At 53.5% G+C, this 15,223-nt stretch overlaps 1 protein-coding gene across 4 annotated transcripts in view; it reads right to left on the bottom strand.

Annotated features, from left to right (window-relative positions):
- Wscd1 (WSC domain containing 1) overlaps window positions 1-15,223 on the bottom strand; it is a 50,201-nt gene that overhangs the window by 21,573 nt on the left and 13,405 nt on the right. For 3 of the 4 annotated variants that reach the window (XM_048366181.1, XM_048366182.1, XM_048366180.1), the window contains 4 exons: window positions 10,903-11,587; window positions 4,693-4,807; window positions 3,056-3,240; window positions 119-240 (listed from right to left, as the gene is read on the bottom strand). In XM_048366181.1, coding sequence (XP_048222138.1) covers window positions 119-240; window positions 3,056-3,240; window positions 4,693-4,807; window positions 10,903-11,323 — 843 coding nt within the window. In that variant the 5' untranslated portion in view covers window positions 11,324-11,587. Of the gene's footprint in view, window positions 1-118; window positions 241-3,055; window positions 3,241-4,692; window positions 4,808-10,902; window positions 11,588-13,732; window positions 13,812-15,223 lie in introns of those variants that run through there. The other variant, XM_048366184.1, reaches the window with a different exon arrangement.

Below are 15,223 nucleotides of genomic sequence, written 5' to 3'. Positions count from 1 at the left end.
CCACGCCTTGTTCTTCAGCTTGCACTTAGGAGAGGGAAGCACAGCCTGGCTGCCCAGCCCCTGGAGCCACCATGTACCCCACATGATCAAAGGGCTGTAAAACCATACTGGCTCTTACTTTCTGGGAGCAAAACTCTGAGCATGTCTCCACCGTCACATTGGCATGGATCAGCGTGGCGGAGAAGGCGTTGGTGCTGTTCTCCGGCAGTCGAAAGCACCCGCGGTGGGTAGCAGTCCGCCCTATAAGAAAGGACATGGGCTTTGGGTGAGATGTGTCTGTGGTTGCTGGTGCCGATCGCCAGGGAAAATATTGGCTTTGGATTCAGACTGGGACCGGGGAAGGAAACCATCTAGGTCAGAGTGCAAGTGAGCCATGCTTCTCAGAGAAGTCAGGCATGGAGATGGGGTCACCCAGCGTCACTGACAACAGACAACGTCACTGAAGCTGTTGGCACAGCATTCACTTCTCTCTGGAGATGACCTCCATCTTTCCTTCCTTCCTTCAACAAATTTAGATTGTATTCCATTCCATAATAAGTAACCTGAGAGGCTGCTATTCTTTTTTAGTTACTTGGTTTGTTTCTTTATTTATTTAGTCACTTGTGGGTCTTCAACTCAGGACCTGGGCGCTGTCCCTGAGCTCTTTTGCTCAAGGTTAGCGCTCTGTGACTTTGAGCCACAGCATTTCTGGCTTTCTGGTGGTTAACTGGAGGTAAGAGGCTCATAGACTTTCCTGCCTGGGCTGGCTTTGAACCATGGTCCTCAGATCTCAGCTTCCTCAGTAGCTAGTATTACAGGGATGATCACTCGGCTAGGCTGATATCCTGTCAGAGGAAAGGAACCTCTCTAGGAGGTTTTGAGAATATGCACAAGGAGTCACCTAGACGAGGAGATGTGCTATCCTGCCACTCCCTCCCGCTCTGTGGCAGAGTCAGGTCACACAGCTCCCTGCTCAGCATGGCCGGCCTCATCAGATCTGAGCTTCCACAAGGACTCCAGAACCCATGCCACAAAGCAGGGTTCCTGCTGCGTTGTTTTCCAGCCCTTCTGGGGATGAACCCAGATCCCTTCTTGGCTCCGTGGGCACTGAGCAAACCTTCTGGAAGATTTGGCACTGATCGCCAGGCCCATCGTGTCTCTCTGAGAGACGCTGGTTGACACCCTTATACCTTTCCACGCAGGTCTCCCAGGGCTCCATGCAGTCCCTTCTCCACTGACACTGGGAAGCCTCTGGGATGTGATGCTCTCAGCCCTGCACCCAGGAGTCAGGGCCCAGGCTGCTCAGAGGGAAAGCAGCCTGCGCAGAGCACACAGCTGAGCTCCGAGTCTCTGGCCTTGGATTTGAGCCACCACCATCCGTGGCTAGTTTACAACTCAGGTGTGTTCCCACGGGAGAGCCTGAGGGACACTCAGGGCCGGAGGACCCTGCTGGTGGGAGACACTGATGAGCTGTGATGGGGCCAAGGCCACCCTCATGCTGCATGCAGCTCCCTGTGAGTGTGGGGCACCTCGCTCATTGGCAGCTGCGGATTATCACGGGTGGTCACCTGCTCGCCTCTGACAGTGACCTTTGGGGACAACGTGGGGGCACAGAGGTCAGCCACACAGGGGCAGTGCTGACCTCATGGTCATGGGTGGAGTGGACTCAAGATCAGGAGCTGGCTTCAATGACCAAGCCAGCCGCCCCTCAGCCAGTGCCCAGGGGACGTAAAGCGCTCATCAGGCCACCTTAGCCCCCAGCTCTGCTCCACTTGAGAACCAAACCAGGAGGCTCCTGGATCCCTGTTCCTGGGACCGCAGGCAGCGGTGGTTTTGTATGTGAGTTCTGCTTGGGGTATGGGTTTGAGCTGTGCCATGGTCACCCATAGTCCCCTTTCTGCCAGGGAAAAGGAAGTACCATTTCTTCCCAGCCTGGTCCCTGAGGCTGAGTAATTAATGGCCCCCAGCCTCTGCAAATGTGTGCAGCCCTCTGATCCCAGGAGAAAGACTCTGTACCGAGGGTGTGGACCGGGACCCATCACCTTCAACAGGATGACGCTGGGCTGGCCATCCATGTGCCTGGGATTCGGCAGCATCAGTAGTGTCTGGCAGCTCTCTTACTGCTGCTTGGTTCTGTGTTCATCCTCATGGTTGTGGATTTCCTCTTGAGTTCTGTTATTTTGAATTAAAAGCGCATCTTCTAACCGGAACCCTTGGTCCCTAACTCTCAAAAGTGTCTAGCAGGTGCTTCTAGATAGCCCAGAGACAATGTTTATTCTGGGGCCCTCACGATGAGGTGCATCATTTAAATTGGAATGCCACAAAGTCATTAATGCAAGATGATAATTATAAACCCTTAGAACATTTCATTTTGAAATACAAGTCAAAACAGACCAACTTTCTTCCTGTCTTTCTGAACTTATTTTTTAATGCCCATTCCTGGCTGGTTTATGCTTTATTCTTACTGAGTTCTAACTTTATTAGGCCTCCTTTATTGTGCTGTTTAGACACTGACACCTCCACCTTGGAACGACCAAGACAACAGTATCTCCTTACTGAGACCCAGAGAGGCACAGCTTGTGGGTCTCTATTATCAGTGTGGCTCTTAGTTTCCTCTTCACTTCCACTTCTGGGCCCAGAGGGTGCCTTCCCTTCCTGCTAGTCAAACTGTCCATTTTAAATAATGTTGATGAAATCCAGTCTGGCATTTCTAAATGTGTAATAGCTCGGGACTGTATAGATCCTTGGTTCTGTCCTATTGCTGGAAATCTAGATCTTCCCAGAGGCAGCTTGCAAAACTGACAAACCCAGAAAGGGCAAGTGAGTTGTCTGGGGCCAAACAGCATGTGTGCGGCATATCTGGGTGTCCAGATCAATGTCTCCTGCAAGGAACAGGTAAGGTATGCCTAGTGAAGAACTCACATATTTAACTGGTGGGCTCGAACCCCATCCACACCCTTCTGGGAGCCCATCACCCCTCACAGGTAAGAGGGAAGGACACATCCTGCCCCCTGCGTGTGGACGATGTGCCGTGGTGAGGGACCTTCAAGGCAGGGGCAGGGACTGGCACACTCACGCTTCTGGGAGCTCGGCTGCAGCATGTCCACACGGTAGACGGAGAGCCGGTCGCTGGCACCACATGCCGTGCCCTTCTCCCCCTTGCATTCCTGGCTGCATTCCTCGAGGCCGGCACGCGTGGCAGGCAGCCGGTTCCCACAGTAGCACTCTGCACCAGCCTCCAAGCCCGCATAGACATAGGACCTGCAGGGACATCGGGCCTGGCTGAGTCCCTCACTCAGAGCTCCGACCCACCCGGGGACCACCCAGAAAGGGCTGTGTCCCTCAGTGGTCGCTGAGTGTTGGGCTAGGAGAAGAGTTGAGCCTGGGAGAGGGAGAGGCAGGAGCCAGGACCATTGGCCAGGCAAGGAAGTCTGAATCCATCCAAGTTAACAGTCATCTCGGTAAGTCTAGGGAACAACGGCACTTGTAACAAACAGTATAGTCTCCCTGGCCTGTCGTAGCATTCTGGAGCCTCTCGACTAAGGGGCCATCACCAAGGGACTAAATTGGTGGTACTGGGATCAGGTTCTCAGTGATGGGCGAGGAGAACACGGTAGTGACTGCCAAGTACGGTGGTATGAATGGCTCAGAAGGCAAAGCCCACACAGCTCCTGGCCCATTGAATGTCACTTGCTGTCTCCACTTCCTTAACTGCTGGAGACTAAAGGAGATCATGGCATACTCAGTTTCAGCTCTAGGTTACGAAGCATTTGATTGGGGACCTTGTCCTTTCTTTCTCCAGCCTCAGTTTCTCCCATCCATAACATGAGGGGCCATTAGCTGCTATTGATAGAAAAAGGTGAAAGACAGCCAGGTGCTGGTTGCTCATGCCTGTAATCCGGCTACAGAGGAGGCTAAGATCTGAAAAATGTGGTTTAAAGTCAGGGAAGAAAAATCTGTGAGATTCTATCTCATCTTAACCAGAAAAATGCCTGACTGGGAGTGTGGCTCCCATGGTGGGAGAGCTAGCTGTGAGCAAGGATGAGGAGCAAGAGCATAAAGCCCTGAGTTCAAGCCCTGGTACCAACACACACACACACACACACACACACACACACACCATGAAAGGCTCTAAGGTGACAGAAACAGACGCGTCATGCTGCATGTGCTGTTCTTCTGCCTGTCTTCCTAACCCACACCTGTGTCCACACAAGACCCTGAGGTACTGGGTGGTAGTGGCCATCCAGGCCTGTGAGGAATATCTGGGAAACGATAGGGACGCTGGCAGCACCAGAAAAAAAAGCAAATCTCATTATAAACACAAGGTAGAGGTGCCTTTCCTAAAAGCTGGCTTCAGAAAACTGCAGGTGGAAGCCTTTTATAACAATTCTATTTTAAGCAGACGAGCAAACTGAAGTCCAGGGAAGGAAAAGAAGTCAACCAAGTCCCACAGGGAGCATCCGGTATGGCAGGATTAGAAGCTGGGCCTCCTGGCCCTGCCTGGTGCCCTGGCCATCTGCCATGAACTCCCCTCCGGAGTCCTGGATCTCTCTGATCATCTGTCGTGGAGGGATTAGAGGCCAGGCCTCTCGGCCCTGCCTGGATGGATCTCTCTGATCATCTGGGGTCTAATGACACTGTGATGGTCGGTCACCAAGACAAGACCCCTGGCTTCATTCCCAGGGGTGGCAATAATGTGGTTCCAGTACTCACCTTTCCGCACACGCATCCTGGCAGTGGGACACAGTCATCTTTCTCAAGTCGTAAAACACCGCTCCTTTCAGAGTCCTCTCCTGGCCCTCGTCACTGAAGCAGCCAAGGTAGGTGCCTGCAAGTGGGAAGCACAGCTGAGATCAGAGGCTGGAGGGTGGGAGGAGAGGGCCAGTCAGGGGCATCTCAGGAGAGGGCTGATCAGGGGCATCTCAGGAGGAGAGGGCTGGTCAGGGGCATCTCAGGAGGAGAGGGCTGGTCAGGGGCATCTCAGGAGGAGAGGGCTGGTCAGGGGCATCTCAGGAGGAGAGGGCTTGTCAGAAGCATCTCAAGGCAGGCCTGGGTGCCCCCCCTTTCTGGCCCAGGTACCTCTTGGAGAAATACAGTGGCCCAGGGCTGCTGTCCAACTTCCCCTGGGCATAGGAGCCAAGTGGGCATTGAGACAGCTTCATCTCAGTCATTTCCTGCCCCTTCTCTTAGTTACTGGTCTCTTAGTTACTAGTCTCCCTGTGCACCCCCAGCTAGGAGCTGTACACCTGCCTGGAAACTGCTTTTCTTTTCTTTTTTCTTTTTTTTTTTGGCCAGTCCTGGGCCTTGGACTCAGGGCCTGAGCACTGTCCCTGGCTTCCTTTTGCTCAAGGCTAGCACTCTGCCACTTTAGCCACAGAGCCACTTCTGGCCATTTTCTGTATATGTGGTGCTGGGGAATCGAACCCAGGGCCTCATGTATACGAGGCAAGCTCTCTTGCCACTAGGCCATATCCCCAGCCCTGGAAACTGCTTTTCTCCACTCAGCTCCCCACATTTGGATCTGAAGTTTTAATTCACCCTTAGTAGTTGTCCTTATCTATGGGGTACACTGTAACCATCCAATACATGTGTACAAGGTGTGATGATCGAATCGGGGTGGTTAGGTTTCCATAAACATTTGTTTGTTTTGGTGCCAATACTGGGGGAGAGGTCTTGAACTTAAGGCCTCATGCGCTTGCTTGGCTTTTTGATCAAGGCCGGCTCGCTCTACCATATGAACCCACATTTTGGAGATAAGAGTTTCATGGATTTGTCTGCTCTGACTGGATTTGAATCCATTAACAATGAACAAGCTTTAAAAACCTGTGTAGATGCAATAATTGGACAGCTTAATGACCTCATGTGGCCCATCTGGATCCCCACCCTTCTGAAGCTCAAAGAAACCCCTCTGTCCCCTCCAAGACCCAGGAAGGAGGTTCTGAAGTTCTACCACCCCCACCCCCTTAAGAGGGGCAGTAGCCAGGAAGGAGTGGCATTAGCTGGCTTAAGTTGGACCCTTTGACGTGGGTGGGAGTAAGTGGCCAATCAAAGGGCAGGCAGGCATCTCCAGCCCCCTGGCACACCTGGATGGAAACGCTGTGGGAACTGACCACATATGCCCAACAGCTCTATGAAGTCCCACCCCATCCCCTCGCGGGGGGCGAAGCCTCTCCAAAGTGGGCCAGGAAGCTCAGAGAATGTGAGCACACGCCCCCTGCGTTGGGCATGTAAACACCATGCGCCACAGTGTTGTGAGGGAGTGGCGCACTGGGAATTTGCAAACACGCCATCACGTGGTCCCCAAGCTGTGAATGCACACCCACCACCCATGGGGCTCTGGATGGGGCACCTGTGGCGACGGCTCTGCTCCACAAACTTCCTCAGGATGTCTCCCTTTCTGCTCAGCCACCTGTGGCAGCGCATCACAATCCTGTGTGGGATGGGAACGCCCGCAGACTGTGTGACTCTGCTTCTCACCATCCCAGGACCCAGGGCCCAAAACCCCTCAGCACAGAGAACAACAGAGTGGGAGAGGGCAAGCAGGCTCCATGAGCACCTACCAAATGGGGCTAGCATCTTTCTGCACTGCATGTTCTGACCAGCACACAGGGTTATACCTGCCAGCTGTCGCCAGGCAGCAGTGAGTGAGGCATTCCCACTGCCCTGCCCTGCCTGGGGATGGCTTCCCCTATGGCTGGGCCCACAGGCTCCCCTCCTGTGAATCCCAGGACTGCTGGGCTTAGCATGCATTGCTGCAGGAGACGTCCAGCCAGGGCAGCACATATTCAGTGTTCCCTGTCTCCTTCCACAGTAAAAGGAGTTGAGTGCTTGAGAAATGTCTCACATGGTGCCCAGCAAAGATGAACAAAAAGTCCACTACAAATGTCAGTTAAAATATGCAAGGTGAGTGCTGGCGGCTCACGCCTGTCATCCTAACTACTCAGGAGGCAGAGATCGGAGTATCGCAGTTTGAAGCCAGCCCAGGCAGGAAAGTCGGTGAGACTCCAATTAACAACAGCAACAAAGCCAGAAGTGATGCGGTGACTCCAGGAATAGAGCACTAGCCTTGAGCGAAAAAGTTCAGGGACAGTGCTCCGGCCCCAAGTTCAAGCCCCAGAACAAAAAAAAATCCAAACACAAAGGATTGTTAAGTGTTTATCAGTATAGCTGGGAAAATAATCACCAAGTTCTATAGGTGCTTGAACTCAAGACTTTCCAACACTGGGCAAATGGGTGGAAATTAAGTGAGATTCCACCACAAGCTGGCTGTGTGACCTGGGATGTGCAGCTCACCCTCGCTGAGCCCAGCTTCTCCATCTGTCAAAGGGAACCAGCTCCACTGGCTGCTTGTGAGACCTCCATAAGGTTGTGCGTACTCAGCAATTATTTATTGTTAACAGCTCATTATTAATAATAAAAACTTCTAATGACTTTTCCCTGAGACTGAAATTCTTCATCATTGTAGTAACGAGAGTCTTGCTTCTGTCATAAGGCTGCGTAAAGATAGCATGCGATATGATGATGGATACATGTCTTCACGGAACAATACTTGGGATGTAGCACACGTTCCGATAAGTAACAGCAATTATGATTCTGGTCCCACACTCTAACCTGGGACCTCGCATGAGGAGGGGCCAGTAAATATTAGCTGAATAATTAGCACACTAATAGAAGAGAGAAAAACAATGATCTCATGCCGGATGGCTGGAGTGGCTACACTTGCCAACTGGCCAGGGTGGATGGAATGTGTGTGCATGTGCACACACATACACACAGGTGCGTGCATGCACACATACCACATACATGCCTCTGCTGGCCCCGGCTAGGGCTGGATACACAGATGGCTCCTCTGTGTTTGTGTGAAACAAGTGAACCCTTTTATCCTGCCACATAACAAATGACTTCCAAGTTCCCGACAAGAGGGGAGAATGTGCAGAGAAGAAAGAACTTCTCAGGATACGCTGGGACACATCTGAAGCGGATTTATTACTGTCGGCTGAAATGGAGGCGATGGATTATTGCCTGTGACTCCACATCTGTTCATTTGCACATCGAAATGGACAAGCCGTGAGGCTATTAACCGGGGCTTTGGAGATAGTGGGATGTCTTTGGAAATTACTATCAATAAAAACACAAACCGGCGATGGAGAAGTTACTATTTCTCCCCTAGTAAACTTACTGACATTTTATTCCATTATGGATGTTGTCCAAGGTATAATGAAATGTGCGGTGATTGATGGAGCCTCCTGCGGCTTTGGAGGCTTGCAGGATCCCCTTTCAGGGGGATGGCAGGCTGCCCAGCATGGAGAGATGCTTGCTTTGTCTGCAGCCCCAGCAGCTGGCCCCAGAGACACAGTCTCCACCAATGAGGGCTGTGTGGCTCTGCAGGCCGGGGGCCCTGTGAGGGGAGGGGAGAGAAGGGGCTGCTCTGGGGCTGTTGGGCCATTGTTGTACCTTCCCCACTGTGTGTATGTGTGTGTGTGTGTGTGTGTGTGTGTGTGTGTGTGTGTGTCTTGAACTCAGGGCCTGGGCATTCTTCCTTGGCTTTGTCACTTAAGGCTGGCACTATACCACTTGAGTCACAAGCTCTACTTCTGGCATTGTGTCTGGTTAATGGGAGATAAGAGTTTCACGGACTTCCCTTTCTGGGCTGGCTTTGGACCTCAACACTTAGTTCTCACCCTCCTGAGCAGCTGGAATTACAGGCGTGAGCTGCTGGTACCCGGCCTTCCTTCCTCTGAAGACTTCCAGCCTCCTCGGAAACACTTTTGATACTTTTCACAGAGAACAGCTTCTTCCTCAAACCTGGGGCATAGTCCAAATATTGAACTGCCTGTGAGGGAGGTGAGCATTTAGAACAGCCACCCGGAGGCCCTGGAAGTGGTACCAGTTGCCCCTGGCTGCCCCAAGAGTTAACCTCTTCCTTGCTGAGAAACAAGAGGCAACTCAGAGGCTCAGAGGCAGGACTGTCAACAGTGTGCAAGTATGTCATTATTTTAACCACCAAGAAGACAATATTGTTGGAAAACAGTTGAGTCCCTGTCCTGCTAACATCTAACCACAATCTCTCCAGTGCTAAGTCACAGGAGGTCATGCATTGGTTCTCTTGGTCACATGCATTCTAGCCTAGGGCTACAGTTGTCACCTGAGCCCCTCCTCCCCTGGTAGTTCTAGACCTTTCCTGCCTGGCAGTCTGCAAGCACAGTGCCAGGCTTCTGCACTCACTGCTCAGGATATCCAGGGACATGGCCAGTCCACCACAGGCCTGGGCACCAGGGCACCGCGGAGAGCACAAACTCTTGTGTGGAGAGTGTGCACATGTGGGTGTGAGAAGGAGATGAGGGGCAATGGAGGCCCATCTGCCCCAGGTCACAGAGCCATGAGTGACAATGCCAGGAGAAGAGCTCTGCATCTGCGCTCAGAGCTCATGCTCCTCCCGTGGCTTCCTCCAGAAGTCCATGCTGTCTCTTCCGGCCATTTACACCTTAGTCTAAACAAATTGCACTGGTGAGCCCTGCAGGACCTCGCTTCTTGGTATGCCTGGGAGAAGTTACAGAATGCATAGGCCAGACTTGCTGAGTGGCAGACAAGCAAGACCAGGACCTCAGTAACTGCTGGGAAGGCTTCTTCTGGGAGACCCCGTGCACAGTTCTCTAGTCTCTGTGGACTTCCAGACTCAAGCCTCAGAAGAAGGCGTGGGCTCCATCCCTCTCATCATCCTCAGAAGGCAGCAAGGCCCTGGGTTCTCTTCCTAGTTCTAGAATCAATCAAGAAGCAGGAACAAAGCCCAGCTCCTGGGCCGGACTGCCAGAGGCTTGGGGGCAGGGACAACAGGTGTGGAAGTGGGGCATATCTGAACTCCTGTGAAGATGATACTGCTTTTTATCTAAACCAAGTCTAAAGCAGACCCGACACACCTCCAGCGCTCTGTCCTGTGGTACGCTCTGTCCCTCTGTCCTGGCTTTACACAGCCCAGCCCCCCCCCGCCCCCCGTGGTGACATAGGGCACAGTCCTGGCAAATGTGGAGGTGAGAGGGATGCTGAGAGCCAGGGAAGGCAGTCACTGCTGGAGAGCACCTGGAGCTGGCTTGTTCATCCATTTGCTGGGCCCTGCACAAAAGCCCATGCCCTCAGACACACAGCACCTGCCCGAGCTAGACAGCCTCTGTGGGCCCAAACCAGCAACATGGCCATGACCATGACTGCCACGGTGACCATGACTATGGCTGAGCCTGCCAGCAGCAGGCCTGAAACCACACCACCAGTCTCCTCCCCATGGTGCTCCCACCACTGCATCTGGACCACAGCTGCCCATAGCTGCTCTCGTGGACTAAGTGCCATCCTCCCAGTAACATTGGCACCAGGGGCTCCAGCTCCATTTCATAAGGACCCCTGAGAGGTTGAAGGACACATCCAAGGTCACCCAACTAAACTAGAGATTTAAGCTGAGGTCCGTTTGAACCCCACACTCGAGCTCTGTGTGGCCAGCTCACTCATTTCTGGCCTTCAGCTTTATGAAATTCCAGCAGGTGGACAAAATGTACACAAGAGCCCCACACCTTGCTGTCCCTATGGAAAAGGGCACAGGGACAATCTGTGAAGGCCACTTGTTTACGGGACCTTCTAGTCCAACTGCCACGCCTGTAATCCCAGGTGCTCTGGAGGCTGAGATAGGAACATCATGGTTTGAAGCCAGCCTGGGCAGGAAAGTCCATGAGACTCTTATCTCCAAGTAGCTAAGCAGCTGCAAGTAGCGCCATGACTCAACGACCAGGGACAGTGCCCCAGACCTGAGTTCAAGGACCACAACTGAGCAACAACAATGAAACAGTAGGAGCAGGAAATGAGTTGGGCAGAGGAGAGAGACTAAATTAGTCCCAGTGAAGGGTCTGAGGGCAGCCACCAGAGAGTCTGAGCACCTACCTCGGCTGCGGGCAGCAGGCCCGGGGGTCTCTGGGGCCAGCGTGGGTGGTGGCTGGAGGTCGCTGGTGACTCGGTGGAACCAGCGGCGCCTGGGTGAGCTGCGGTTTCTCCGGGGCCAGCGGAGTCCTGGTGGCGGCACCCGGGGCATTGGGCTCCGTACAATGTCCACGTTGAGCAGCAGGTCTGGGCTGATTCGGGGGTCCTGTAGGGCCCTGCTACCCAACAGATCCACACCCAGAGCCACCGTGGCCACTGGCAAGGCCTGCAGGGCACCTGGTGCACGGGGACCCTGCGAAATGGCCACTCGTGCCCGCTGCAGGAGCAGCAGGCTGCCAGCCATCAGATAGGCGGCTGTGAGGAAGAGCAGCAAGAACTGTGTTCTGCGGAGAAACTTCTGGAGTCGGAAGAAAGGTTTGGCCATGCCCCTGGGCGGCAGGGCTCCCGGCTGGAGCTCGGGGATGGCTCCTATCACCCGGGCAGGATAGAGGCCAGGGCCTGGGGAGTTGTCATCCTCGCATCCTGGGTCCTGCTGTGTCTCCCGACCTACTGTGTCTGTGGGTATTCACAAGGTGCCATCACTTCCTCCCCATGCTGCGGGCCCTGGGTGCGGCCACCAGTTCTGCCCGAGGGTCACCATCTTCCCCATCATCACACTCTAGCCAGCCCCAGTGCTCAGCGTGCAAACCTGGGAAAGCACAAAATGAACATTTAGATGCAATTGGAGAGTCTATCTGCCATTCTACCCCAGTGACTCGATTTACTGAAAGGACTGGCTGTGTTGGAAGAATCCTGGATGGTGGCAGGGCTCACACTGGCCAGGTGTGTGACGCTGGGTAAGTTGCTTAACCTCTCTGGGCCTCGTCTGTAGCAGCATGAGCAATATTCATAAGCAGGAGGAAGGAAAAACAGCACCAAGTGTGTGCCAGGCACTTCGACCTTTCCCCTCTCGGTAACCCAGTGAGGTGGGCACTGAAGCACCCTACTTCTCAAGTGAGGACATTGAAATACAAAGATAAAATGGTTTTTCCAAAGCTAGGTGCCAGTGGCTCATGCCTGTCATCCTAGCTACTCAGAAGGCTAAGATCTGAGCATCATGGTTCAAAGCCAGCCCGGGCAGGAAAGTCTATGAAACATTTATCCCTGACTAACCACCAAAGAGCTGGAAGTGGAGCTGTGGCTTAAAGTAGTAGTACACTGGCCTTAAGCAAAAAAAACTTAGGCACAGCGCCCAGGCCCTGAGTTCAAGCCCCAGCACTGGCACACACAAAATACTACAACTGTTACCACCACCGCCGCCATTAATTCCTCCAAAGCCACACGGTTGGCCAACACAAGAGCCAAGATTTCTCAGTCTCTATTCAGATTTTGTCCTATTAGTACTACAAATCAAGACAGCATAGATGATGAAATTATCAGGAAACACAAGTACACTGGCCTGGCCTGGCCTGGCACAAGCATACAGTGGGTGCTCCATAAATGCAGGCAAGGAAGAGATGACTGCCTGCAGGCCACACTTCGTGAGAAGTCTGGGGAGGATGGGCTCCCACAAAGGCAGGGGCCCATGAAGGGAGTGGCTTTGAGGAGACAAAGGGCCAGATCAGCCTCTGGGCCTGGCACCTGGTGTGGGGCAGCAAGGTCCCAGCCTCCCTGCCCAGGGGCCTCCACTCCCTGGGATGCACGGAGGGCCGCTGGACACCGGCTCCCACTGGCAGGGCCTCTGAGGCAGTGTGAGGGTTGGCAGCGGGCTCTGCAGCTGCCGGGGCAGGCTGCTGTGCGAGGCAGGCTCTAAGCACAAGGAGAGGCTTGTCTCAGAAGAAAAGCCTTGGGAAGCGTGACTAAGCTGCTGTCCATAACGAACAGGGCCGGGCCCCCGGCCAGCCCTGCCAACCACTCAATGGCCATCTATGTGCGGGGAGCCCCAGCCTGCCTCCTGTGGGAAAAAGACAATGTTTGGGCTTTGGGGCCCAGGGGGAAATGCAAAGGAGAGCAAAGACAGCCTAGCTGCGCCCAAGGGCCCTGCACAGGCCAGCCAGGCCCCAGGCCGGGGAGGGCAGCAGTGCGGGACACAAGCCACTGGCCTGAGTGAATGAAGGTGGGATGAAGCTGAGCCAGGAAGCCATTTCGGACTTCTTACCATCCTTGCTTCTCCCTGAGCTGGTCTGTCTGCCAGGTCCACCACAGCCAGCCTCAGCTTTGTAAAACCACAGAGAAAATCCCACGAAATCCCGACTTATCTCCCTGCCTCCTGCTTGGCCCCCTCCAATCCACCTTCTACACGACTGCTGGGGTGATCCTCCTAACATGAAAATCTTCTCATGGCTTCTCCCCTGCCTAAAAGCCTTTTCAATAGCTCCCCAAGGCTTGGGGGCTAAGCTCCAAGCTCCTTAGCATGACACATGAGGCCTCATTTGTAACCCACATTGTCCAGCCTTGTGTGTACATAGCCAGGTGCAGGGCCTGGGTGTCCCACCATGTATGTTTCATGGTCAATCAGAGACACCCACAAGCACAGTATGCCAACCTCAGTGCCTTTACACCTGCTGCCTTTATGTTATCCTCATTCCTTGGCTGGTGATATCAGCCCACAGGTACACATTTCCTGGGTCTCCCATAGCCTGTGTGGACCCCTACCTCAGCACACTCCATCCTGGGGCAATTAGCACTGTCTGTCTGCTTTTGAGTCACCTCAAAGGACTCAAGGTCCAATCATCCTTTATTTTTTGACACTGTGGCCCCTAGCCTGAAGCCAGGCATAAGGACCTCCAGGTGAGCTTTGTAAATCTATATCTTTTTTTAGTGAATGAAAGGATGGACAGATGCACAGGCAAACCCTGGTATCAGAGTCCTGTGGGATCCAAGAGAAGTCTCCAGTTCCACTCATCCAGATGAAGCCCCTGCAGTATAAACAGGGCAGTGGGTATGTGCTCAGAGCTGCTTCCCTGGCTTTCATCTGGCATCTCTCCTATGTGTTGGCTCTATGAGGAGAGGAGATCCAGAGGGTTACAAAGTGGGGTGGGAGGCTCCTCTGGGTGCAAATCCCTATGCACCTAAAGGTACAGGGGAGAAGTGGGTCGGCTGTCATGGGAAGGAAGTCTGGAGAGATGGAACAGAAAGGTAGGCTCAGGATTTTGAAGACCCACGTGCAAAGGGAATTCTACCAGTACATCAGAGGAGAACAGCACCCATTATAGAATGAAAGGTTCAGAGTTCAGGGCCAATGAATCCGGAGCCCCAGTCATCTCTGGCACGCCCCTCCAGGCTGTGGCCTCCCTGGTGTGGGGAAGGGGCTCTGGCCATTCACAGGCCACATGTTCCACAGTTCTGGGCTGCTAGAAAGCAGGATGCCATTCCAACTTTTTGAACTACAAAGTTGATTCTTCGGCCAAAACATGCATCCAAGGTAGGCTGGGAAACCAGGATATTCTTAGAGGAGGGTGACAGTGTCCAAAAAGAAATACACTCATGACCTGACTTATGTAACTGCAACCCCTCTGTACATTACCTTTTTAATAACAATAAGAAATAATTTGTAAAGACAAGGTAGGCAAGGAGGCCTGGACACCTTCTCTGTCCCTTCTTCTGGTCTTTGCCTCATTTTGCCACAAATCACATTTTCTACCCCACCCCCACCCACTCTGCATGAGGCTGGAAGTCCCTCAGGACCCCAGAACCCTGCACACATCCACCCTTCTCACTGTCCCCAGAACCAATCTACCACACAATCTACCAGCCCCATTGGTGGTAAAGGCTTCTGGGAGACTAAAGCCCCGAGGGCGGGATACTCACACCAGCTGCACAGGGTCACAGGCAAGGTGGAAAGCAAACCCTGACCTGGGCAGGAACCTGGCTACTGCCTGTCTGCTGTCTGTGCTGGGCTTGGAGGCCAACCACTGAGCCCCAAGCCAGCAGGCCCTCAGGACCCCACGCAAATTGCCCCTGGGGAAATCAGTGTCCTGGGCTGGGCCACAGTTCATCTGTCAATTGAGAGCAAATGGGCACTGCTGCAGGATGAAGCCATCCCGGGGCCAGACCTGCCGACTGAGTCCCTGGCAAGATCCCCTCCCAACTCCGGCCCAGGGTCCTCTACTGGCTTGGAGCCAGCTCCTGTGCTAAGACTACTGCTGGCAGTGACTTTATTCTCCCTGCTTCTGTGGATTTGCAGTGTAAAGAGGTCAGTTGGGTTGTGTACCCCATGCACCCTGGCTGAGACTGAGGCCCCACTTCCTCACACGTGAGAGCTGAGCTCTAGGACCTTAAACCTCAGTTGGATGAAGCTTGAAGCCCAAAGCCAGCCAGTCAGGACAAGTATTGAGACCCAGGC

The sequence above is a fragment of the Perognathus longimembris genome, chromosome 17 (assembly GCF_023159225.1).
Source record: "Perognathus longimembris pacificus isolate PPM17 chromosome 17, ASM2315922v1, whole genome shotgun sequence".
Lineage (NCBI taxonomy): Eukaryota > Metazoa > Chordata > Mammalia > Rodentia > Heteromyidae > Perognathus > Perognathus longimembris.
Note: the sequence above shows the minus strand (reverse complement) of the source record. Positions and strands in the feature narration are given on the sequence as shown.